The following is a 27,329-nucleotide window of genomic DNA, read 5'->3' on the forward strand; positions in this document are numbered from 1 at the left end:
GGTTGTCCCTACTCCCCTTCTTGAACAAGGGGACAACATTTACTATCCTCCAGTCTTCTGGCACTATTCCTGTAGACAATGCGACAAAGATCAAAGCCAAGGGCTCTGCATTCTCCTCCCTAGCCTCCCAGAGAATCCTAGGATAAATCCCATCCGGCCCAGGGGACTTATCTATTTTCACACTTTCCAGAATTGCTAACACCTCCTCCTTATGAACCTCAATCCTGTCTAGTCTAATAGCCTGTATTTCAGTATTCTCCTCGACAACATTGTCTTTTTCCTGTGTGAAGACTGACGAAAAATATTCATTTACTGCCTCTCCTATCTCTTTGGACTCCACGCACAACTTCCCACTACTGTTCTTGACTGGCCCTAATCTTACCCTAGTCATTCTTTTATTCCTGACATACCTATAGAAAGCTTTAGGGTTTACCTTGATCCTACCTGCCAAAGACTTCTCATGACCCCGCCTGGCTCTTCTTAACTCTCTCTTTAGGCCCTTCCTGGCTAACTTGTAACTCTCAAGCGCCCTAACTGAGCCTTCACATAAGTCTCCTTCTTTCTCTTCACAAGAGATTCAACTTCTTTAGTAAACCACGGTTCCCTCGCTCGACCTCTTCCTCCCTGCCAGGTACATACTTATCAAGGACACCCAGTAGCTGTTCTTTGAACAAGCTCCACATTTCAATTGTGCCCATCCCCTGCAGTTTCCTTCCACATCCTATATCACGCCTAATTGCATCATAATTTCCTTTCCCTCAGCTATAACTCTTGCCCTGCGGTCAATACCTATCCCTTTCCATTGCTAAAGTAAACGTAACCGAATTGTGGTCACTATCACCAAAAAGTGTTCACCGACCTCCAAATCTAACACCTGGCCTGGTTCATTACCCAGTACCAAATCCAATGTGGCCCCGCCTCTTGTTGGCCTATCTACATACTGTGTCAGGAAACCCTCCTGCACACATTGGACAAAAACTGACCCATCTAAAGTTCCAATCAATATTTGTAAAGTTAAAGTCCCCCATAACAACTACCCTGTTACTTTTGCTCCTATCCAGAATCATCTTTGCAATCCTTTCCTCTACATCTCTGGAACTTTTTGAAGGCCTATAGAAAACCCCCAACAGGGTGACCTCTCCTTTCCTGTTTCTAACCTCAGCCCATACTCAGTAGATGAGTCCTCATCAAACGTCCTTTCTGCCACCATAATACTGTCCTTGACTAACAATGCCACACCTCCCCCTCTTTTACCACCTTCCCTGATCTTACTGAAACATCTAAACCCCGGAACCTGCAACAACCATTCCTGTCCCTGCTCTATCCATGTCTCCGAAATGGCCACAACATCGAAGTCCCAGGTACCAACCCATGCTGCAAGTTCACCCACCTTATTCCGGATGCTCCTGGCGTTGAAGTAGACACACTTCAAACCACCTTCCTGCCTGCCGGTATATATGGTAGAATGACAAAGTATTTCTGATCTTGAAAGCAATGATATCCTTTATAAAATATTTCATTTTCTAAATAGCAATCACCAAGTAGATATGAACTGTAAAAATAAAAATTGCTCCATACCACAAAAGTCAACTTGTCCACATTCGGGACTGAAATTGTTTTCCCCATCAGTCCTGTTGGATCAACATGTTTTGGCAGATTCCAATGATCCATGGAACTCCAGTTTAGCTGTGTATATGGTACATCATTCTCAACTGGAAAGCTACCATCGAGTCCTTGGCAAAACCGTTTCTGAAATTGAAAAGTGTATTATACCAGTTATATATGTGAATATAAGTGTGAGCTTTCTAATAGCAATTTTCTGTAAAATGTACGGAATCATAGAATCCCTATAGTGCAAAAGGAGGCCATATGGCCTATCAAGCCTGCATTGACAACAATTCCACCCAGGCCCCATACCTGTAACCCCATGTATTTACCCTGCTAGTGCCCCTGACACTAAGGGCCAATCAACCTAACATATACATCTTTGGACTGTGGGAGGAAAAGAGAGCACCCGGAGGAAACCCAAGCAGACACAGGGAGAATGTGCAAACTCCACACAGACAGCGACCCATGGCTGGAATTGGACCCAGGTCCCTGGTGCTGTGAGGCAGCAGTGCTAACCAGCATGCCACCCCAAATAGGGCCATGGAAAGTAGGCCAAGAAAATCTCTCAAACTATAATTAAAGGAAAATGTAGTACTCTTAATGTGGAATCATGCATTAAGAACGCACAGGTCTGAGAATCAGGACAGTGTTCTACCCTTAACTCTAAATGGCAGTTCGTGCTGGTAGCACGGAGTTTACCATCAATTTTATGATGCAAGATTTACTTTTTGGATTGATATTTTGACAATCTTGACTTGGCTGAAATGGTGGAGACAGGAATTTCAGGTGAGAATGTTGGTTACTTACATGTTGGGTAAAACACAGCATAATTTCAGGTCCCCAGTTTGAAAACAGAATATTAGAAATAGCTCAAAGTTAACATGCAAATTTGAGGTTACAAATGTAAAACAATCTTTGACTTGGAATGAACTTTAAAAAATTTTTTTCTCTCAACTTGTCTCCTCGCCCCTGAAGACTCCAGCTGATGCTTGCGTAAACACCTGGCACCTCAAACTTCAGCATTCTCAAGGATATTATACCTTAGTGACACCTGTCTCCACCAATGTGCGAATAAACGTGCTGGACAATAGAAAAATTGGGTACCGAGAGAGATTGATATTCCTCTCCCCCACCCCACTCAGCTTGTTAGTCCAAAGCATAACAGCAAAATATTCAGTTACTGCCAAAATGGTGTAGCAGATAAGACCATGATACTAGAATTAATACTACTGAAAATAATGGGAGCATAGCTGCATGTGTTAAATCACTGGACTAGTAGTCTGGATTCAAATGCCTCCACAGAGGCTGTGGAATTTAAATAAAGCTGGAATAAAAAGAAAGTAATCGGTAATGGTGACCATGAAGTTATCAGATTGTCATAAAACCCTATCCACTGTAGTTCTTCATGCCTTTTAGGGAAGGAAATAATCCTTTCTTACCCTGTCCGATCTGGGTGTCCTTTGAAACTGTCTAGTCACTCATTGAATTCAGGACAGCAGCTCATCATCATATTCTCAGGCCAATTAAAAATAATTATCAATGACCATATCCCATGAATATTTTTTTTAAAAAAGTAGGTAGGACCTCAACACAAACCCAGTTTTAAATAATATATTCACTGCTTAAGCATATCAGTGAAATAGGTCTAATGAACTCAGGTCATTGGAAATCATTATCGCAGCCAAATACACACACTGAAAAACAGTTATATTGTATCTTTCAACTAGACTCGGAATGGCTGGATTAAATGCTAATAATGTAGGTGCCATCTTCCAGTTGTCTAGAGAGTACTAAAGTTCCTCAAGCTGTTTCAAATATTAGGAAAAAAGGCCCCTTTTAAATTCAATAGAATACTGATACCAATGATTTCTAATAAGCCACATTATATCTGGCGTTTGGCATTACTACACTGGATGAAGTTAATGCTTTTGCAATGTATTGACAAATGGCTCCAAGGAACAATACTAAAACTAGACATGATAATTCATCAATTCAGATACTATATAATTTGTGTTACATCATTACCCACTGCAGTAATAGCAGTGATGATTTGGCTAGAAATTACACACGTAAATGGGTCTTCTGGGGCAATTGGAAACCTTATGACATATGAAAATTATTTATCTCAAATATCAGGAGACTTATATATTTAACATATATTGAATATATTTCTGTCAGTTAGAGGCTTGCTTAGTGATGAGCAAATCCTTCATTTCTCCTGAAGACATGCACAAATTATTATACTGATCTAAAGTTGGCAATGCAAATTGTATTATTGCCTGTTAATAATAATGCACAATGCATAGATAAAGAGTTAAACCCTTAGTTGAAGCTGAATTCCAGAGGTTTGGTGAGGGCAAAAGTCCGTGAAATCAAGTCAGCATTTTACCGAGGGTTGTACTAAGGAATCCTAATGAAATTGCAATCAATGGCAATCAGGCAACTGCTTAGTGTCATGTAGCACAAAGGAAAATGTTTGCAGTTGTTGGAGATCAGTCATCACAACCCCAGGATATTGCTACAGGAGTTCCTAAGTGTCCTTGGCCCAACTTCTTCAGATGTTCAACAATGATCTTCCCTCCATCAGTGGGTCAGAAGTGAGGATGTCCAGCGATGATTGCACAGTGTTTAGTACCACCCGTGACATATGAGATATTGAAGCAAATCAGCTACATGCAACAAGAGTTGGGCAACATTCAGGTGATAAGTGGCAAGCAATATTCGTGGGCAGGCAATGACCAATGTTATGGCCTGGTTAGCAGGGATGAACAGACTCCTCTCTTTGTCCTTACTGAGATGGTTATCAGAGTTTTAGTTTAAAAGGGAGGCAATATTGCCAATTTGAAATATATTTAAATGTATATAGCTCGGTGCAAGAAGTAAGCCAGCCAGGTTCCTTTAGTTTAAAAAAAATTCCTTCATGGGAAGTGGACATCACCGGAAAGGGTGAGCTGCCTTCTTGAACTGCTGCAGTGTTGTGGTACACCCAGTGGGCTGTTTGGGAGGGAGTTTCTGGATTTTGACCCAGCAACAGGGAAGGAATGGTGATATATTTGGACAGGAACTTGGTGGTGCTAGTGTTCCATGTGATAGAGGCCACAGGTTTTGGAAGATGCTGTTGAAGAGCCACGGTGAGTTGTTGCAATACATCTTGTAGATGGTATACACTGCTGCCACTGTACATTAATGATGGAGGGAATGGATGCTGGAGGTGGTGGATGGGATGTCAATAAAGCAGGTTGCTATGTCCTGGATGATGTGAACTACTTGAGCTGCGCTCATTCAGTCAAGTGAAGAATATTCCATCAGACACCTGACTAGTGCCTTCTAGATTGTTATGATGTGGAGATGCCGGCGTTGGACTGGGATAAACACAGTAAGAAGTTTAACAACACCAGCTTAAAGTCCAACAGGTTTATTTGGTAGCAAAAGCCACACAAGCTTTCAGAGCCTTAAACCCCTTCTTCAGTTGAGTGGGAATTCTGTTCACAAACGGCATATAAAGACACAAACTCAATTTACAGAATAATGGTTGAAATGCGAATACTTACAGCTAATCAAGTATTTAAGATACAAACAATGCAAGTGGAAAGAGCATTAAGACAGGTTAAAGAGATGTGTATTGTCTCCAGACAGGACAGCCAGTGAGACTCTGCAGGTCCAGGCAAGCTGTGGGGATTACAGATAGTGTGACATGAACCCAATATCCCGGTTGAAGCCGTCCTCATGTGTGTGGAACTTGGCTATCAGTTTCTGCTCAGCGACTCTGTGCCGTCGTGTGTCGTGAAGGCCGCCTTGGAGAACGCTTACCCGAATATCATAGGCCGAATGCCCGTGACCGCTGAAGTGCTCCCCAACAGGAAGAGAACAGTCTTGCCTGGTGATTGTTGAGCGGTGTTCATTCATCCGTTGTCGCAGCGTCTGCATGGTTTCCCCAATGTACCATGCCTCAGGACATCCTTTCCTGCAGCGTATCAGGTAGACAACGTTGGCCGAGTTGCAAGAGTATGTACCGTGTACCTGGTGGATGGTGTTCTCACGTGAGATGATGATCCGGCACATCTTGCAGAGGTTGCTGTGGCAGGGTTGTGTGGTGTTGTGGTCACTGTTCTCCTGAAGGCTGGGTAGTTTGCTGCGGACAATGGTCTGTTTGAGGTTGTGCGGTTGTTTGAAGGCAAGAAGTGGGGGTGTGGGGATGGCCTTGGCGAGATGTTAGTCTTCATCAATGACATGTTGAAGGCTCCGGAGGAGATGCCGTTGTCAATCTTGAAATACTCCTTATCAGGCTTGGCTTCGACAAAAATAGATTCAACTCCAGGTAACTAGTTAACTTCTTTATTCCCTTTAACGACGTCTGGTCAGCCTTCCGTAATGGTGCGGGTTACCGAAGCCTGCAGCCATCAGAGAAGACTGAACCCAGTTCCCGCGCTTTTTGCAGTTTAAATACTGCTTCAGAACCGGCGCCAAAAACATCATGTGACCGCACCAACCGCACATTCAAATACTAGAACAGGCGCCAAAACATCGTGACTTGAGCAACACTCTGCGTATTTACATCCACACCGTAGCTTCTCCGCTCCGGGGAAGTACTGGACGATGAAGGGTATTCTGTCTACCGTGTCTGTCTTCTGAGGAGGTCGGTGCGGTTTTTTGCTGTGGCGCGTCGGAACTGTTGATCGATGAGTCGATCGATGAGTCGAGCGCCATACCCTGTTCTTATGAGGGCATCTTTCAGTGTCTGGAGGTGTCTGTTGCGATCCTCCTCATCCGAGCAATTCATGTGTATACGGAGGGCTTGTCCGTAGGGGATGGCTTCTTTAATGTGTTTAGGGTGGAAGCTGGAGAAGTGGAGCATCGTGAGGTTATCCGTGGGCTTGCGGTACAGTGAAGTGCTGAGGTGACCGCCCTTAATGGAGATGCGTGTGTCTAAGAATGCAATCGATTCTGGAGAGTAGTCCATGGTGAGTCTGATGGTGGGATGGAACTTGTTGATGTCATCATAGAGTTGTTTCAGTGATTGTTCACCATGAGTCCAAAGGAAGAAAATGTCATCGATGTATCTAGTGTATAGCATCGGTTGAAGGTCCTGAGCGGTGAAGAAGTCTTGTTCGAACCTCTGCATGAAGATGTTGGCATATTGAGGTGCGAATTTGGTCCCCATGGCTGTTCTGTGTGTCATTATGGCCCAGGATGAAGCGGATGAGTTGTAAAATTGCATCTGGAAACTGGCAGTTGTCGGTTGAGTACTGAGGCAGTTGCAGCAATGCCATCATCGTGGGGGATGCTGGTGTAGAGTGCCGAGACATCCATTGTGACGAGGAGCGCTCCTGGTTCAACTGCTCCATGTGTGCCGAGTTTCTGTAGGAAGTCCGTAGTGTCACAACAAAAGCTGGGGGTTCTTTGTAAAATGGGTTTCAGGATGCCCTCGACATAGCCGGAGAGGTTCTCGCACAGGGTCCCATTGCCCGATACGATGGGACGGCCGGGTGTGTTTGCCTTGTGTATCTTCAGGAGGCAGTAGAGATCTCCAATGCGGGGAGTACGTGGGATGAGAGCACGGAGGGTGCTCTGGAGGTCCGGATCAAAGGTCTTGATCAGAGAGTGTTGAATTGACGGGTGTGTTCTTTGGTCGGATCTGTGGGTAACTGTCTGTAGTGTTCCTTGTTGTTCAGTTGTCGGTACACTTCTTTGCAGTAATCCGTTCTGTTCAGTATGACGATGGCCCCTCCTTTGTCTGCTGGTTTGGTGACAATGTTGCGGTTGGTCTTGAGAGCGCGGATGGCGTTGCGTTGTGCTTGGGTGATGTTCGGGGCTGTCTTGTGAGTGTGGCTGATGAATTTGGTGTTGACGCACCTCCTGATGGCTTGGGCATACATGTCAAGTAGAGGGCAGCGGCCTTCCGGAGGAGTCCAGTTCGGCTCTTTCCTCTCCGGATGCACTGCGGATCTCTCGGTCGGCTGTTCCGGTTCATTCGCTGTCCCATTGGCCGGATCATCGACACAGATGCCATCATCTCACGTAAGAACACCATCCACCACGTACACGGTACATACTCTTGCAACTCGGCCAACGTTGTCTACCTGATACGCTGCAGGAAAGGATGTCCCGAGGCATGGTACATTGGGGAAACCATGCAGACGCTGCGACAACGGATGAATGAACACCGCTCGACAATCACCAGGCAAGACTGTTCTCTTCCTGTTGGGGAGCACTCCAGCGGTCACGGGCATTCGGCCTCTGATATTCGGGTAAGCGTTCTCCAAGGCGGCCTTCACGACACAGACTCACTGAGCAGAAACTGATAGCCAAGTTCCGACCACATGAGGACGGCCTCAACCGGGATATTGGGTTCATGTCACACTATTTGTAATCCCCACAGCTTGCCTGGACCTGCAGAGTCTCACTGGCTGTCCTTTCTGGAGACAATACACATCTCTTTAGCCTGTCTTGATGCTCTCCCCATTCACATTGTTTGTATCTTAAAGACTTGATTAGCTGTAAGTATTCGCATTCCAACCATTATTCTGTAAATTGAGTTTGTGTCTTTATAATGCCCTGTTTGTGAACAGAATTCCCACTCAACTGAAGAAGGGGCTTAAGGCTCCGAAAGCTTGTGGCTTTTGCTACCAAATAAACCTGTTGGACTTTAACCTGGTGTTGTTAAACCTTTTACTGTATTCTAGATTGTTGACAGGCTTTGGGGAGTCAAGAGGAGAGGTACTCGATGCAGAATTTCCAGTTTCTGATCTGCCCTTGTAGCCATAGTATTTATATGTTGGCTCCAGTTAAGTTTCTGGTCAATGGTAACTCCCAGGATGTTGATAGTGGAGGATTAAGCAATGGCAATATGCCATTCGGTGTCAAAAGGGAGATTGTTGGATTCTCTCTTGTTGGAGAGTCATTGTCTGGCACTTGTGTGACATGAATGTTACTTGCTGTTATGTATTTAAAGTGGTTACATCTCTTCTGGTACAATGTCACATGATCTGTAGTGATATAAGCAGACAGATTTGTGGGCTTTTACATCATTGTTCCTTTCAGGACCATATCCATAACTGGATTGATTCTGGTGTGTCTTTGAACTTGAGATGAAGTCACCAGTACACTAACCACTTGAGAAATATATGATGTTAACAAAGAGAGAAGGGATCTCATAAAACTTATAAAATTCTAACAAGCTTAGACAGGGTAGATTCAAAAAGAATGTTCCCAATGGTGAGGGAGTCCAGAACCAGGTCGTAGTTTAAGGATAAAGGGTAAACCCTTTAGAACTGAGGTGAGGAGAACTTTCTTCACCCAGAGAGTAGTGAGCGTGTGGAATTCACTACCACAGAATGTTGTGGAGGCCAAAACTTTGTCCGATTTCAAAAAGAAATCAGATATAGTCCTTGGGGCTAAAGAGATCAAGGGATATGAGGGACCAGGATATTGAATTCAATGATCAGCCATGATCAAGATGAATGGCAGAGCAGGCTCAAAGGGCCGAATGGCCTACTCCTGCTTCTAATTTCTATGTTTTCATCAGGTTCTTGCTTGATTTGTAACGACAATCTTGACAAAGCTTCAGCATCTGCCTGTTTTGCTCCAACTGACGATATTTGATATCATAGGTATGTGCCAATGATATCAAAGACCAAGGAACAGAAATCGTCGTCAAGGATCTGTGGTCTGTCAAAAGTGTAAAATAACACCCCTAATGGGAGGGATGAAATCCTTTTACATTAAATATTAAACTCAAACCTTGTTTTTCCAGCTGAACATAATTTGTTTCTGCACTAGTAAAAGTGTTCATGAAGCAAAGATTATCAGTCGCTCTTCTCCCGAGGACATTATGTGCAAGACAACTTTGCCTACCCCATACAGCGATGCATTGCAAGCAAGTTGTAACTTCAATTTGAGATTGAAATGGACCAGTAAATCTGACTTCCTTAAGACTTCTTTTATGTCTTTGTAAGCTCTTTCACATTTATCTGCCCAGTGCTATGCCTGTTTGACACATAGCAAAGTGTGCAATGGCTTCAATAGCATTGCTAAATTTGAAACAGTTGATCAATCTTAGAAACAATCTCAAGTTCCGTCACATTTTGAGGATGTGGTGTTTCTAAAATCGCTATCATCTTTTTCGGTTCCTTATGCAAGCCATCTTTGTCAATGATGTGACTGAAGTAATTTATAGAAGTCTTGAAAAAGTCGTAGACATTCCAATGTAGCTTCCAAGTTCTTCAAGTGCTCTAGTTCACTAGAACCTGTGATGATAATATCCTGATAACACTGTACACCATTTTGCCCACTCATAATTTGATCCATGGACCTCTGGAATACAGCAGGTGTAGAGGTTATCCTGAATGGCAGTCTCCTGTATCAAACCAAACCTGTGTGTGTCAACTTACAACCATGTTTATTTGCAAGTATACTTTTGAAAGATCTATTTTACTGATTTCTGGCCTCTAGGTAGTCCAGCAAATAAGTCTTCAATCAGCAGCAGTGGATATTGATCAGTGCACAATACCAGGTTAATCGTCATCTTGAAATCGCCACGTATCCTTTCTGAGCCATCAGATTTTAGTACAGGCACAATTGGTGTAGCCCAATCACTTGTAGTAACTGGTTCAATTACTCCTTTTTGGACTAGTCTTTCTAGTTTTTCCTCAGACTTTTGGACTGATGGCATATGGTACTGTTCCGGCTTTCATACATTTTGGCTTACTGTCTGGCTTAATTTTGAGTTAGACTTCAATTCCTTTCATTGAGCCCAGTGAGTTCTCAGACACTTCTGTACTTTTTCAAAAGTTGCTGTCGGTCAGTCTTGCCATTAACTAGTTGATTTCTAGTTCTCCAGTTGAGTTTGATTTTCCCCAACCATGTTCTATAAATAAAGCTGGAAAGTTTCCACGAACAATGTGGAGCAGCAACTCCACTGTTTGTCCATTCATTTCCAATTTTAATGTTAATGTATCCTTTTAATGCTACAACCTCTTTAGCGTACAGCCTTAGGATCACGTTTGATGGTTTCAATGGTAAATGCTTTAACTTCTGCTTATAGATTGTCTCAGATATCAATGATACCATAGTCCTAGTAACTTACACTTCCATTTTGATTTGTTTACCATGAAGTTTTGGAAAATTGTCACCCCCAAGGCAATTTTGACTGAATATTTGAGCTTGTTCTTTCCATTCAATCCTATATTTCTCCTCCTGAATGAAATTTTCCAATTACAGTGCACTATTAGAAAAGGGAATATAGCACTACAACTTCCTTAAGTTCAGCAGCAGGGTTGCAATTGGACAGCTCCTGCTCTTCTCTTGTTTCTTACCCGTTTTTCCAAGGGACTGCAGACTAAATCCTGAATAAGGCATGTAGTTTGAATGCAACACATCATGATCCTGCTAGAGTATTCCAGCCTCTTCAAAAAACATCCTGGGGCAAATTTTCCTGTTCTGCCTGCCATGGGAATAGTAGTGGGCGACACGGACTATGGAGAGGTTTCGGGATGAGCGTGGCCAGAAAATCCGACCCCCTGCTTCTTTCCCTCTTTTCTGCTAAAAAATCTTATATTGAGTCTCCCAATATGTTTCCCAGCCAGTTACACTAATTCCAGTGTGAGTATACCCTTCACTCCCCAAATAAGTTTCACTTTTGACACACTTATAATTTAAAAACTTTTGTGGAATTGTTTTTGAAAGATTTTAGGCATAGAATAATAAACAAAGCAGTGATCAAGCGTGCAACAAACTGTTTTCATTCTCTATTGACTAACACTAATGAGTTATTCACCTCCTGTATCTATAACCGGCTACTTAATAGAGGTTTATAAGATGATGAGAGGAATAGATAGAGTAGACATTCAGAGACTATTTCCTTGGGTGAATGTAGCTGTTACTAGGGGGCATAACTGTAAGGTTTATGGTGGGAGATATAGGAGGGATGTCCGAGGTAGGTTCTTTATTCAAAGAGTGGTTGGGGTGTGGAATGGACTGCCTGCTGTGATAGTGGAGTCGGACACTTTAGGAACTTTCAAGCGGTTATTGGATAGGCACATGGAGTACAGCAGAATGATAGGGAGTAGGATAGCTTGATCTTGGTTTCGGACAAAGCTCGGCACAACATCGAGGGCCGAAGGGCCTGTACTGTGCTGTACTGTTCTATGTTCTATAACCAGAGGCCATGGTTTGATAAAAAATTATACATAATGTGTGTTTCTCTCCATGGAGTGAGAAAGAAAGACCTCAAAGTTACCACAAGAGGGCACTCAATCCACAGAAGTGTTTGCATTCGGCTTAAGGTTTTGATTTTTTTTCTCCACAACAATGGGAATAAAGGTTTTCTCTTTGTTAATAAACTCTGACTAGAATTATTCTCAGCTTTGACCCTGTCTCTACACGAATTAAATATTTTGAGAAAAGCTTTTCTTCAAACAAAATAGATACAACCTTCTCAATTTGTGGCAAATGTCATATTACAAATAGACGCTAGCTACAAGGTCACTTATCTCAGAATACAAAACAAGTTAAAAAAAAAAGCAAATCCTCCGACCATAAAACACAGAAACAGGCCATTCAGCCCGTCGAGTCTGCTCCACCATTCAATGAGATCATGACTGATGTGACAAGCCTCAACTCCACTTTCCTGCCTTATCCCCATAACCCACAAGACCATAAAACATAGGAGCAGAAACTGCACTATTCCTAGCTGCATTGCTCCATCATACAAGTAGTCTAGTAAGTCAATGATTTGGGCAATGAGCAAACTTTTCCATTTTTAAAAACAAATATACAGCTCCCGTTTAATTTAGGGAAGTGACAAATTATTATTTAGGTCCACCTAGAAGAAACAATTAATTTACTGTTCCTACAGATAGCAGGAGTTAAAAAACAAGTTTCACATTGATCTGAGGACTTCCACATTGCCAGACTGAGATGTCCTTGCATATTATCTAGCAGTTTTACAACTCTTCCCAGCTTTTTCATGAATGCATTCCAACCATTTCTTCATGACAGAAGTTAGCTTATCTGTCTCTTCAACTTTTAGCTACTCATTCCTTCACCCCCATTTACAGAGGTTACTTATTTTCCTGTTGTGACAAAGGGTTTACATCCAAAACGTTAACCCATTTTTCTCTAAGATCACGCAGGAAATGTTGGAAGCACACAGGTCAACGTCTTAACTTTTTAGCATTGAATTTTTTTTTAACATCCTCTGCATGCGAAAGAGTATTTTCCTCTCCCATTTTAACACATTTCCACCTCATGAGCAGAACATAGATTTTCATCCCACTTTTCCATATTGAATATTTGATCAGAGAACAGAATTATCAAATGGAAATTGCAACTGGAAATAATAGATTCTGTGGGATGGGGAGGGGAAGTGGATTGAAAGAGAGAGAGAAATCCACAGAATTGCAGAACCTTTATTGTGCAGAAGGCCATTCAACCCACTGAGTCTACACTGGCTCTCTGAAAGAATGTTGTACTCAATCCCACTCTCCTCCCATATCCCTGTAACCTGCACATTCATCCATTTCAGATAGCAATCCAATTCCCGATCAAATCCGCCTCCACCACCTCTCAAGAAGTTAATTCTGGACTAAAATTTTTCCTCACATCACTTTTACTCCTTTTGCAATTATTTTGATTCCGTGCTCTCTAGTTCTTGATGCTCTCTTTAGTGGGAATGGTTTCTCACTATTTCCTCTAGCTATACCCCTCAGGTTCTCAAATACCTCTATCAAGTCTCCTCTTAGCTTTACAGTCTCAACCTCAAGCAGTAGTCCTGGTACCAACTCCTGAAAAACCCCTTCCTCCAATCTGAAGAACAACTGCTCACCACCGCTCTCTGTTTGCCATCACATAGCCACCTTTGTTTTCATGCTGCCACTTTTATTCCACCGGCACTTTATGAAACACTTCTGGAAGTCCATTTACACCACATCACCCCCAACATTCTTCTGTTACTCAAAAAATTCAAATCAAGTTCGTCAACATAATTTTCCTTTAACAAATCCAAGCTGGCTTTCCTTAATTAATCCACACTTGCTCAAGTGACTGTTAAGATTAAACCGACTGATCGATAGTTGAGATTTCCATCACATTCTTTTTTGAACAAGGGTGTAATATTTACAGTTCACCTGTCCTCTGGCAACATTCCTGTATTCAAGGAGGATTGAAAGATTATGGCCAGTACCTCTGCAACTTCTACCCTTACTTCCCTCAGCATTCTTGGATCATTCCATCGGGTCCTGGTGATTCATCAACTTTTAAGTACAGCCAATTTTTCTACATCTCTATCAATTATTAATCCATCCAATGTATCAACTAGCTCCTCTTACACTATAACTTTGGCAATGTCTTCTTTCTTGCTGAAAACAGATGCAAAGTCCATATTTAATACCTCAGACATATCCCCTGCCTCCATGTGTAAATCCTCTTTTTGGTTATCAATCAGTCGCATGTCCTCCTTATCTAAAGAAGGATATTCTTGATATAGAGGGAGTGCAGCAAAGGTTTACCAGACTGATTCCTGGGATGGCAGGATTGATGTATGAGGAGAGATTCTCACATTCTCTCTGTGCCTTCAGTTCCTTTTTCACTTCCCCTTTGAATTTTCTATATTCAGCCTCGTTTTCCCTTATACTATAAAGTTGACATAGTTTTAATAAGGGGGCAAACAACCTAAGATATAATAGGAGTAGGTCAATTGGACCATCAGGCCTTCTCCGCCAGTCAACAAGGTCATAGCTGGTCTGATTGTCATCTTAACTCCAATTCCTAGCCTGTCCCACCTTTGCAATCAAACATATTTCTAACTCTTCCCAGAATATATTCAACTGACTCAGTCTCCTGTGGAAGAGAATTCCAAAGACTAATGACCCTCAGTGAAGAAATTCCTCCTCATCGCCATAGGAGACCCCTTATTTTGAAACGGTGTCCCAAAGGTCTAGATTCACCCACCAGAGGAAACATCCTCTCGGTATTTGCCCTATGTTGGGTTCCTATGACATGAGAAGAACACCAACATTGTTTATTCAAAATGTTATCCTTATTACTATTTTTTAAAAATGGATTTTTTTTGGCTGAACCAAAAAGATAGCTACTACAAATCACCTGAACACAGGGTTCACCCTTTATCTAAGAATAACCACCAAGGGCTTCAACAACAATATCATTCTTTTTTCAGCTTCTGGAATCTCTCAGCTCATTGTACAGACCCCTTGTATTCACAAAAGACCAGAAGACTCACACATCCAATCTCATTATGTCTAGAGAGCTGCTAACAGAGTAATATCAGACCTGGGACTGTCTGGAGCCAGTTCAAAGGTGATGGCATTTGATTTGATTTAATTTATTATTGTCACATGCATTAACATAGTGAAAAGTATTGTTTCTTGCGCGCTATACAGACGAAACATACCATTCATAGAGAAGGAAACGAGAGAGTGCAGAATGTGTTAAAGTCATAGCTAGGGTGTAGAGAAAGATCAACTTAATGCAAGGCAAGTCCATTCAAAAGTCTGACAGCAGCAAGGAAGAAGCTATTCTTGAGTCAGTTGGCAAGTGACCTCAGACCTTTGTATCTTTTTCCCAAAGGAAGAAGGTGGAAGAGAGAATGTCCGGGGTGCGTGGGATCCTTAATTGTGCTGGCTGCTTTGCTGAGGCATCGGGAAGTATAGACAGAGTCAATGGATGGGAGGCTGGTTTGCATGATGGATTGGGCTACATTCACGACCTTTTGTAGTTTCTTGCGGTCTTGGGCAGAGCAGGAGCCATACCAAACTGTGATACAACTAGAAAAATGCTTTCTATGGTGCATCTGTAAAAGTTGGAGAGAGTTGTAGCTGACATGCCAAATTTGCATCTGATAAGCTCGCTTTGCTAGCAGAGTCAGTGGGTCTGCCTAGTCAATGGCTTCCCAAACACAGATCCTCAACATTTTGCAACAACTAATGATGGGGATATTATCAGTCCTGACACCAAAGCCAATTCCAGCTTTTGAAGTAACTGCGGATAAGGTCACATGACAAGTGACCATTTTGAAATCCTAATATGCCACTGAGAACAGAAAGGCAGCGTGCTGTTTTAACATCCAACTGGTAAGCCACCAAGACACCAGTAAACCCCCTCCCCAACCAAGGAAGAACAGGTTTGTATCTCAAAACCCGTCTCTGCTGGAAAAGATCTACTACCACCGAGAGACCGACCCAGTCTCTGCATATCCAATTCATCTTACTGTCAGCACAAACTGAAAAGTAAGTACAACAACTACTGTCTTCAGCTAGCTGAATTCAAGCACCTACATGAAAGAATTCTCATTGGACTCTGAAAATCATGTGAATAATATTTCTGTGGTTCTTGGTACTTTAAAACTCCTTTTTTTCTGTCCTCCCTTTACTGTATGCGAGTGTGTGTGTTTGAGTGGGATGTTACTCCTGCCCCAGGTTTTTGAATGAGAAATAAACTTAACTTGAGTTAATGCTAACTTAAGTTTGCTGTGAATTATTAATAAATTGGATCACAAAAATGAAGGATTTGAAAAACACGCTACTGGCTATTTTTAAAAACTAATTCAAAAACTTGCTTACAGATCAGCATTGTTTGCTTGTCTCTCTCATGTCCATGACACCTGACAAGCTCCTCAGAATCTTTAAGTTTCACCTCACATTCTTCTGAACTTCAATGAGTTGAAACCCAATTTACTCAATCTTTCTTCATAAAGACAATACCTTCATCCCAAGATTCAGCCTTATAAACATGTAGCCTGTAGGGTATTCAAAAAGGCACCAGAAAAATGAAGACTCGAGCAAAGCCTAATGGTTAAAAGGGCTAACTCTATCAGGCTAAGGACTGTGGGAGCAGCAAGGAACAGGGTGTGCAGCCATAGAACAAGTACAGGAGTTGATTGGACAGTGGCTGTTGTTATGCCCTAACAGACAGCAATTGGACACAGGCCCATGTGCTGTGCTTCTGAGAGAATTATGACCCCAGGGCGTGCTACTATAGGTATTGCCCTCTGGTGGCTGGGAGCCCTCATGAGTGCGACAAAGACTGCTTTGTACTGTTATTTTGGCTGCATTAAAGTTTGACATTTTCACCTTAAGACTGTTTGTATTGTGATCCTGTGTCTGTGCCAATCTGAATGCAAAACATCCTACTGGCATGGCGACAGCATTGGAGCATTCTTGCATCCCTCTGAGTAAATTGGAGATTTTGCATTTATGCTTGAATTTTGACTTGGATTTAATCCACAATACTGGAAACTATGGGAGCTATGCATCAGGCACCAAGCAGCAGCATTTAGGAAAGATTGAGACAAATCAATTCATTTGATAATTTACAATTTTGACACTTGATCCCAACTTTGTCCCCTTCCTCACTGACAGTTTCACGTGGAAGAGGAAAACCAAGGATAACTCTCTCAGTGGAGTCAAGGAGACAGCTGAAAGGACATTGCCAGAACTCACCCCCACTCAACAAGAAAATAATTAACTAATTGGATCTGATACTAAGGCAAACAGTGAATTACTGCACTGTTATTTCACGCAACTCCATTGTCAAAACATCTAGGTCTGCTTTATCAAAGCAAGTGATGAACTGCCCACATTATGGTTTGCAAGCCATAGGCGCCCACCTCTTCAACCGGGCTGATTTCAGGTTGCATCAGACAAGAAGCACAAGTACCTGTATCAACATCTGTGAGATCTCCTAAAATAGAAGCTCTACAGTCCAGAAGGAGGCTATTCGGCCCATTGACTCTCCAAAAGAGCATCTTACCCAAGCCCACCCCACACCCTATCCCGGTAACCCCAAACATTAACCCCACTTATCCTGCTAACCTACACATCTTTGGACGCTAAGGGGCAATTTAACATGGCCAATCTACTCAACCTGCATATTTTTGGACTGTGGGAGGAAACCGGAGCACCCGGAGGAAACCCACGCAGACAGGAGGAGAACATGCAAACTTCACACAGTCATCCAAAGCTAGAATTGAACCCAGATCCTTGGTGCTGTGAGACAAAAGTGCTAACCACTGCGCCACCATGCTACCCCTTTCTGATTACCTTCTCAGTGGATAACCTCTTGCTGAAAGGTGGGTCAGTCATCATTAACAATGATGAGGTGATGGCACCCTCACTGGAGAACATAGTGGTCTTAAAACTGGCTACAACTCATTCACCCTAGTCTACCACATTTAGGTGAAGCAGAGGAATGGCACTGTGCGAAGGTCCTGTACCCTGGTATTCACCAAGCCAGCAATCCCCCAACTGTGGATTTGCTGTTAAAGGAGATCCTCACAGCTGCTGATGCCAAAGCTCTCCACGCTACCACCTCTTCATTCCAGGATCACCAGACTGTTTCACCTTTGCCTAACAAAATCAGACTCCGTAACTCCACACCTTTATGTACGATACAAGGTGTCTTGTCCATTATGTAAATAAGCAGTCAAACCAGATAAGCAATTTCTGCCAGATCAAGAGCACTATTACATGGCCAAATCTGTAAGAAAGCTTCTGTCTTCATCCTTTAGATGAAGTGGATGGGGCACCAACAAGACACCTTGATGGATGTTCTTCTCCAGTTGTGTATTGAATGGTCCATTAATTGTCATAGAGACTGATCCTGCCTCTTGGTTTTTCCACCCTGTTAGGAGACAAGCTGTTTCAGGAACAGTACATTACCACTGAGCATGGGACATCCAAGAACCCAGTAGCAGAGAAGGCAGTATGGGAATTGGATCAGCTCCTATACCACATGAAGACCCTATCTTGATCCTTGTCTTTCGCCACCAAACTGGACTTATGGGTAACTGTGGCCCCAAGACTAACTAGAAGCTTGCAAGCATGAGAGGAGATTATGCTAACTTCACCAAAAACAGCAGGACAGTTAACCACGAAAGGAAGAAGTAAAAACTAGACTGCTGACCAAGCACATGTGGTGTTAAGGGTCATTGGACTTTGGTAGTCACAATGGTCATAAAATAAGATTGATTAAAAAAAACAATGGAAACAGATGTCTCCTTTCTACACGACCCTTGAATAAATGCGCTCAGAATTGTGAGGGTCTTGAACAAGGGACATGTCATCAAACATCTTGGAAGGCTGGAGAAAACACAAAAAAAGGGGACATTGGAAGCATCAGCAGCAAGGACTCAAGACCCACCATCTCAAAGAGAGGACCCTGAGTTTGGAACTCAGAGAAGACCCGCACTCGTCAGAGTGAACCTGACCAGTTCACCATGCACGGGTAGTATTTAGATTCTAGTCATAAGGTTATGATGTAATGGAAACCATTTAAGAGTAATGTGTTAATTGTGCGCTTATCAAAGAATTAAAGATTACTAATAAAGAATAAGTTGTATTAGACTTTAGTTTCAGTATCTGTTCTTTGTCACACAAGTTCATGTCTTAGCATAAGAGGGTCAACAGTAGAATAATTTAAGAGCCATGAGGTCTTAATGCTACAAGGTCCCTTCCCTCTCTGCTGGTTCTGCGATCAGTTTCACTGCCAGCTATGGTCCTATCACCCATGACTAAAGCTCCCTGCCCGTCCAACTTATTCCTGCAAAACCTCACATACCAGTTGACCTATTTCTGCCTTCCATAGCCCCAGTGGTGTCAGAAGTGTCAGCTATCAAGTCAACCAGAACAGACACCACAATCCACAGGGGCGGTTCAGTGGCAAACACTGCCGCCTCACAGCGCCAGGGACCCGGGTTCAATTCCCAGCTGGATCACTGTGTGTGGAGTTTGCACATTCTCCCCATGTCTGCATGGGTTTCGTCCAGGTGCTCCAATTTCCTCCCACAGTCCAAAGATGTGTAGGTTAGGTGGATTGGCCATGCTAAATCGCCCCTTGGTGTCAGGGGGACTAGCTAAGATAAATGCATGGGGTAATGGGGAAAGGGCCTGGGTGGGATTGTGGTCAGTGCAGACTCGATGGGCTGAATGGTCTCCTTCTGCACTGTAGGATTCTATGATCCTGCCTCCATCACTGCCTTGAGATGGATCCCTGAGCTGACCTCCAATGTGGAGACACAAACATCCGATTTAGGGCCACTGTCTTTGTCTCCCACACCAGTCTTGCAGCCCCCAACTCAGGGTTCTAATGTCAAAGCACCAGCCTTTAGCACACTTAGCCAGACATTAGGTGTATAGAACATAGAACATTACAGCGCAGTACAGGCCCTTCAGCCCTCAATGTTGCGCCGAAGTGTATCATGAGCCCTGTTCCCTCAATTCCTGTTGTCAAACTCGCCACTAGTCAGAAAACTTCCACAGACCTGCCAGTGGAGTCCATATTTGTGGATTGATGCTGGTATTCAGATTCTGAAGGGACCCCAGTGATGGCATATGTGCACCATGTGTTATAATCCTGCGCATGTGTTGGGCAGACAGACATGCGCGTGCTCACACACACTTTAGTCTAAAGACTTTTCTACAACCCCTAGTTATTTGATACACCGGTACCCCTCTACCCCAGCCCAGCCCTGTTCAAGTGAAGACAAAATACTGCAGATGCTGGAATCTGAAACAAAAACATACATGCTGGAAAATCTCAGCAGGTCTGACAGCATCTGTGGAGAGAGAACAGAGCCAACTCAAAATGAGAGAATAGAGCCAAACGAAACATTGGCTCTATTCTCTCTCCACAGGTGCTAACGTCGAGTTGTCTCTATTCTCTCATTGTTCTTTCTCCACAGATGCTATCAGACCAGTTGACATTTTCCAGCATTTACAATTCAAGTGAATTTCCCTCATTCATCAGTGTTAAGGACTCTGCAGAAACCGAGCTATTGACTCCATGCATTAGGAAAAAGAAAGACCTAAAATCAGCCCCTTTGCTCACCAGTTCTAACTAGTCACCAAATTAACTGTGCAGTTGGAGCTGGCTGGTTTCCTACTGTCCAAGAGAGTGTGAAAACAAACAACCACATTTGGTCAATGTTAAACGCAAAAGGCGATTAGATTTTAGCAAGAGGTCAGCCCTCAAAACAGCCAGAATTCTCTCATTCTGGATGTTCTGCGCATGTCTAGGTGCGTTTCCTCCAGTTTTCTCCCACAGTCCTAAAGACGTGCTGGTTAGGTGCATTGTCTATGCTAAATTCTCCCTCAGTGTACCCAAACAGGCGCCGGAGTACGACGACTAGGGGATTTTCACAGTAACTTCATTACTGTGTTAATGTAAGCCTACTTGTGACAATAATAAGTGAACTTTTAAAAACTTTTAAAACTTTAAACATTCACCAAAAGCCCAAGTACAGAACCTAAACTTCACAAGTTTAGAAACTGCAAGACGTGAAGTGAAGGTAAACTCTGTAGGGTCTCTGCAAGTTTTTCAGTCAGAAACAACTCTTAACTGTCAATGATTAATAGGACATTGTTACCTGGATCTCAGGAACTCACCTGTAAAAGTTTCTCTCACCCTGCAGGATATTACACTATTCAGTGCGATCTACAAATACAATCTCCAGGATCAATGTCAGCCATAAAGTTTTTAAAGGTCGTTGTTCAGTGGTGAATAAGTGGTAACTACATCTGCGAGATTCTGTTTGAACTTACACCAGAACCACGGGAGTCAAAACTAGTTTGTTTCATCGATCACCCGCTAATTAAAACGAACATTCTCCACAGAACCATCCAGCAACACCAAGAGACGCTTCCTTTCCTTCGCTGGGTTCTACACTCCATTCATTATAATATTGCGCTAAAGTTGTGTTGTAGACTCACATTGTCCGCCTGTTCCCACACAGCCGCTTCCTGGCTCATGCGACGCTTTTGCACCGTGACCATGTAATCCATAGACATAACGCAGCAAGAGAGCGGCCCGCTCTCACTTCAACTTCCCCACGATTGTACCGCCGACTGTAGGGCTGTTGGTCTCGGTCGCACTCGACTCGGCTTCCCACTCGGGCCAGCTCTCGGTTCGGCTGCGCTCGGCTCCCCCCCTCGGGCCACCCTCGGCTCGGCTTACCTCTCGGCCCACGCTCGGATCGACTCGGCTTCCCTCTCGGTTGGACTCGGCTTCCCCCTCGGGCCAGCTCTCGGTTCGTCTGTGCTCGGCTTCCCCCTCGGGCCAGCTCTCGGTTCGGCTGCGCTCGGCTCCCCCCCTCGGGCCAACCTCGGCTCGGCTTATCTCTCGGCCGCGCGCTCGGTTCAACTCGGCTTCCCCCTCGGGCCAGCTCTCGGCCGCGCTCGGTTGGACTCGGCTTCCCCCTTCGGGCCAGCTCTCTGTTCGGCTGCGCTCGGCTCCCCTCTCGGCCGCGCTCGAGTCTCCGAGTGGCGGCGCGCGGGGCTGATTCAGTCGACCGGAAAGTCTGTTCATGCGCCGACGAAATGTCAATTAATCAATCAGGGCGCAGGCCGCGACCACGTGCTCATTCAAATCGCAAACGGCGGTTGGTGCATGTAGAGCGTGCCAGCCTGAAGTGGAGGGCAGGGCAAGGCAGAGATGGCACTGCGGGGTCGGAGCACTGACGAGAAGCAAAATTGGGTGGCAGTCAAGGCTGCTGTAATGAGATACTTTACAAGCGGACAAAGTTCAAGAATCAGAAATATAACGAATATGCCAATAAAGAAGCAGAATGATTGGAACCACAATCAGCTCGAGCATTGCTCTGCATGCAACCCCTAAACCCACTCTCCCAGTAACCCCAATCTTCAATCCATGCCAATATGTTACCCCCTATACCATTATTTAACGTAATAATCTCAGTGGGTTTCCTCCAGGTGCTCCGGTTTCCTCCCACAGTCTAAAGATGTGCAGGTTAGGTGGATTGACCTTGCTAAGTTGACCCTTAGTGTCACGGAGATTAACAGGGTAAATATGGTTGCCGGAATAGGGCCTGGGTATGATTGTTGTCAATACGGGCTTGATGTGCTGAATGGCCTCTTTCTGCACTGTAGGGGTTCTATATCATAGAATCATCATAGAAACCCTACAGTGCAGAAGGAGGCCATTCGGCCCATCGAGTCTGCACCGACCACAATCCCACCCAGGCCCTACCCCCACATGTTTACCCGCTAAGCCCTCTAACCTACGCATCTCAGGATTCTAAGGGGCAATTTTTTTTTTAACCTGGCCAATCAACCTAACCCGCACATCTTTGGACTGTGGGAGGAAACCGGAGCACCCAGAGGAAACCCACGCAGACACAAGGAGAATGTGCAAACTCCACACAGACAGTGACCCGAGCCGGGAATCGAACCCAGGACCCTGGAGCTGTGAAGCAGCAGTGCTAACCACTGCGCTACCGTGCCGCCCCAAATGCCTTCTGGAAATGTAAGTACAGTACATTCACCAGTTCCTCTTTATCCACAGCAAATATGACTCCTTCAAACAACTCCTGATCATTGACATTAAGATGGACTATATGTCAATCAATTTCCTTACATTAACTTGACCCTATCCACAATCCATGAACAAGTTCATGGTATGCGGAAGTATTTTTGATCTGATTTTCAAGGTGCAATTGTGCATTGAATGCTGAGTAAGCATCAGGGTGTGCAGTGCTACAAGCACGACAGAGCACATTATCAATCTAGTACTCTTTAAAATAGAAGCAATGTTGCCATTCCAAATGTCAGTGGTGACACTCTTACCTCTAAATGAGACATCATATGTTCAGCTTCTACTCCAGAGGCTTGAGCATGTAACTTTGGCTGCCATTTCAGGACTGAAGGAATGTGACACTATCGGAGGAGACAACTTTTACATGTGGTAAAAACTGAGGCACCAGTTATCTTCTCGAGTGGAGGGAAAAGAGCTGATGGAAATTTGTAAAAATCAGGCGTGTTTTCCTGGTTTTTTGACCTGCATTTGTTTCTCAACATCCAAACACAGGTTATCATATCAGATTAGTGATTGATCTCATTGAATGGCAAAGCAAACTCAATGGGCCGAATGACCTACTTCTGCTCCTACGTTTTATGGTCATTACAACAACACAAAAAGTGCTTAATTGACCAAAAGCAATTTGGCATGTCTTATTATTGTGAAACTGCTGTCTGAATAATGATTCTTTCTTTCCACTGTAATGTTGCAGCTCTCACATTACAGCTGAATTGTCAATCATGGTGCAGTTAATAGCACTTACATGCCTGAGTCAAGATTGTAGGGTCAAGTCCCATTCCAGAGACTTGCTATACTCTCATGAATGTACCAGCAGGTTCAAAGCCACCAGCATTTCAAAAGGTATTTCACAAGATGTGGATTCCATTAATGAGATTAGCAGTTGTAGACAGAGTAAAAGAAATACATTGTTCTGCTAATAGGAAACACTTTGGATAGACAATTGCACAAAGGGAGAGCATACAGAAACTGAGGGGACAGACAACCAAATGTAAAGAGAGTCTTCAAAGGGAAACAATGGTATAATTGGCAACCTTTTCGTGGAAGCAGGACACGGATTCCATCTGGAAGCCGGAGGTGCAAAAGTGCAGAACCCTTTGTAGAGACAGTTAAAACCATATCTTCGCTGAACCATGAGGAGACATTCCACTGCATAACTACTCAATCATGTACAGTGTGAAATTATTAGCTGGCTTTTTCTTATAGATCTTTTGAATTGGATATTGTTTGTGAAGAGGGAAGTCCTGAAAGAGTTCAGATCTTGTAAATGTACTGAGAAACAAAAAAGTAATTTCTACTTAACCTGTGTGGATGTGTTCAGTATTTTCTTGCACGTAAATGTCTTAGGTCATTAAAGTCCTGTTCGCATTTATCTTTTCTTTATTGTAATAAATAGTTTTTAATAAGTATTATACTATGACTGGGCTAGTTGCTGTTCTCACTGGGTCTCGCATGTACTCCTTACACCATTCCTGTAGACAAAACTATACACCACCATGAACTGGTGTTCCCAAGTTGGGACACTCTTGCAGATAACACCAGCCAGGTTTGTGATAGTACAAAATTTAGGCTGACAGTCCAGTGAAATACTAAAGGGAGTGCTTGTGGTGAACCATCGTTGGTTACCACTGGGGGTTGTTCTTAGGTTACTGTTGGGTTAGGGTGTTGTCACTGTGGGGGTTGTACAATGTTGTTGGGTTAGGGTGTTTACCTGTTGTAAATGTTATTATGGCACATCCCGGTGGGGCCCCGCCTCCGGAGGAGAGGTATAAGACCCTCTGCTCCGGCAGGACCCCTTCAGTCTGAACTGGTGTATTCGTGTTAGTAGTTCCATTGTTAGACAATAAAAGCCTTCGATACTGAAGCCTTGTTCCACGTGCTTGATTGTCGCGCATCAATTTTATTGTCTAACAGAAAACTCTCAGCTGTACAAAAAAAGAGTATGGAACAGATCTTGAAACCAGATCGTCTGGCGTTGGACCCACGTGCGGTCGGTGCCGCTAACACCTTCAACCACTGGTGGAAGTGTTTCGAAGACTACCTGGCTGCCTCTGTAGCTATTACTACAGACAGCGACAAACTCCAAGTCCTCCACGCAAGGGTAAGCGACACGATTTATCTCGCGATTCGTGCGGCTCCCACTTACCCGAGGGCCGTCGAGCTCTTGAAGAAACGATACACGAAACCACCCAACGAGATACACGCTCGTTACCTCCTCGCTACACGACGCCGGCAGTCGGGCGAAACCATGGAGGACTACGCCAATGAGCTCCTGCAGCTTGCCAGGGGTTGCGATTGTAAAGACGTATCAGCCGAACAATACATGTACGACCTCGCCCGAGACGCGTTCGTAGCAGGGGTAGGGTCCTTGTACATCCGGCTTAAATTACTGGAAAAGGGGAACCTCGACTTGACCCAAGCGATGGAGATGGCTGAGATGCTGGAAGCGGCGTCGAAAAGCTTGGCGCTGTACCCCGAGGACCACGTGGAGTCAACGTGGCAAGAGCAAGCTCAGCTCCCTCCTCGCCCCGCAAACCCGCGCTCCCAGATCGATCCGACGACGGCGGCAGCTCCAGGTGGCCAGCGATGCTATTTTTGCGGTGGGGCCAAGCATCCACGGCAACAGTGTCCGGCAAGAACGGCAATCTGCAGCCAGTGCAGTAAAAAAGGCCACTACGGTAAAGTCTGCAGGTCGAAGTCCAAAAACGGCAGTGCAGCTTGTAACCCTCCAGAACGGAGACAATCTCCTTCGGCGTCGCAGTACCCACGAGGTCCGACCACGTGCGAATCCAGGACGGCGCCATCGTGGCTGACGGAGGAGGAGGAAGACCACCAGGAGTCGCTGCGTTTGGCGCCCTCGCCCACGTGCGATTCATGGGGGCGGCCATCATGGTCCACGACGACTAGGAGCGACCAGCAGGGGTCCTCAGCATCAACATCGGCGGCATGCAGTGACGCCCAGGGGCCAACGGTGGCGTCGATCTCCCTGGACCAGACTAAGCACCACAGGCTTGAGAATTCAATGATGGATATAAAGGTAAATGGTCGAACTGTGAATTGTCTGTTTGACAGTGGGAGCACCGAGAGTTTCATACACCCTGAAACTGCTAAAAGGTGTGGACTCCGGGTTCTCCCTGCCAGGCAGACAATTTCCATGGCATCACGGTCCCGGTCTGTACCGATCCAAGGACGATGTATGGTAACTCTAGAGGTACAGGGCACAATTTACGAGCAATACAGGCTCCTTGTGTTACCTCACCTTTGTGCGCCAATTCTCCTCGGACTAAATTTTATGGTCCACATGAAGAGTGTGATCCTACAGTACGGTGGGCCACTCCCTTCACTGGCAGTAGGGAATCAGCCGCAGCCTCCAAATTGCCCAAAGCGCCCCGCATGCAATCTTTCCACTCTGAAAATCACTACACCATCCCTATTTAAGAATCTGGTACCAGGCTGCAAGCCCATCGCTACTAAAAGTAGGCGTTACAGCGCTGAGGACCGGATCTTTATTAGATCTGAGGTTCAGCGGCTCCTCAAGGAAGGGATCATACAGGCCAGTGCTAGTCCGTGGAGAGCGCAGGTCGTGGTAGTCAAAAGCGGGAACAAACCTCGGATGGTCATCGACTACAGTCAGACCATTAACCGTTATACGCAGCTGGATGCGTATCCTCTCCCACGCATTTCTGATATGGTCAATCAGATTGCGCAGTACCGAGTGTTCTCTACCATAGACCTTAAGTCCGCCTACCATCAACTCCCCATCCGTCCAGAGGACCGACAATATACGGCTTTTGAGGCGGATGGTCGTCTATACCATTTCCTCAGGGTTCCATTTGGTGTCACCAATGGGGTCTCGGTCTTCCAGCGTGCTATGGACCGAATGGTGGACCAGAACGGGTTGCGGGCTACCTTCCCGTACCTGGATAACGTCACCATCTGCGGCCATGACCAGCAGGACCATGACACGAATCTCCAACACTTTCTGCGCACCGCATCTCGCCTGAATCTGACCTATAACAGGGAGAAGTGCGTATTCCGTACGCGCAGGTTAGCCATCCTCGGATACGTGGTGGAAAACGGGGTCATTGGCCCTGATCCAGACCGTATGCGCCCCCTTACTGAACTTCCCTTGCCCGCTAGCACGAAAGCACTGAGGAGATGCCTCGGGTTCTTTTCGTACTATGCGCAGTGGGTCCCCAACTACGCGGACAAAGCTCGTCCGCTCATCAAGTCCACAACCTTCCCACTTACGCCGGAGGCCCAATTGGCCTTCAAGGCTTTGAAAAGCGACATTTCGAAAGCCACGATGCACGCGGTGGATGAATCCATCCCTTTCCAGGTGGAGAGTGATGCATCTGATTTCGCCCTAGCCGCCACAC

General features: G+C 44.6%; 1 protein-coding gene across 1 annotated transcript in view; it reads right to left on the reverse strand.

Moving 5' to 3' along the window:
- The window catches only part of LOC144500478 (uncharacterized), a 32,901-nt gene extending 11,028 nt beyond the window's left edge, over window positions 1-21,873 (reverse strand). Inside the window, exons 1-2 of the mRNA XM_078223465.1 lie at window positions 21,330-21,873; window positions 1,579-1,749 (exon numbers count right to left, since the gene is read on the reverse strand). Of these exons, the coding sequence (XP_078079591.1) occupies window positions 1,579-1,749; window positions 21,330-21,407 (249 nt within the window). The 5' untranslated portion in view covers window positions 21,408-21,873. The remainder of the gene's footprint in view (window positions 1-1,578; window positions 1,750-21,329) is intronic.
- Between the last annotated feature and the right edge of the window lie 5,456 nt (window positions 21,874-27,329).

Source organism: Mustelus asterias, chromosome 11, assembly GCF_964213995.1.
Source record: "Mustelus asterias chromosome 11, sMusAst1.hap1.1, whole genome shotgun sequence".
Classification (NCBI taxonomy): domain Eukaryota; kingdom Metazoa; phylum Chordata; class Chondrichthyes; order Carcharhiniformes; family Triakidae; genus Mustelus; species Mustelus asterias.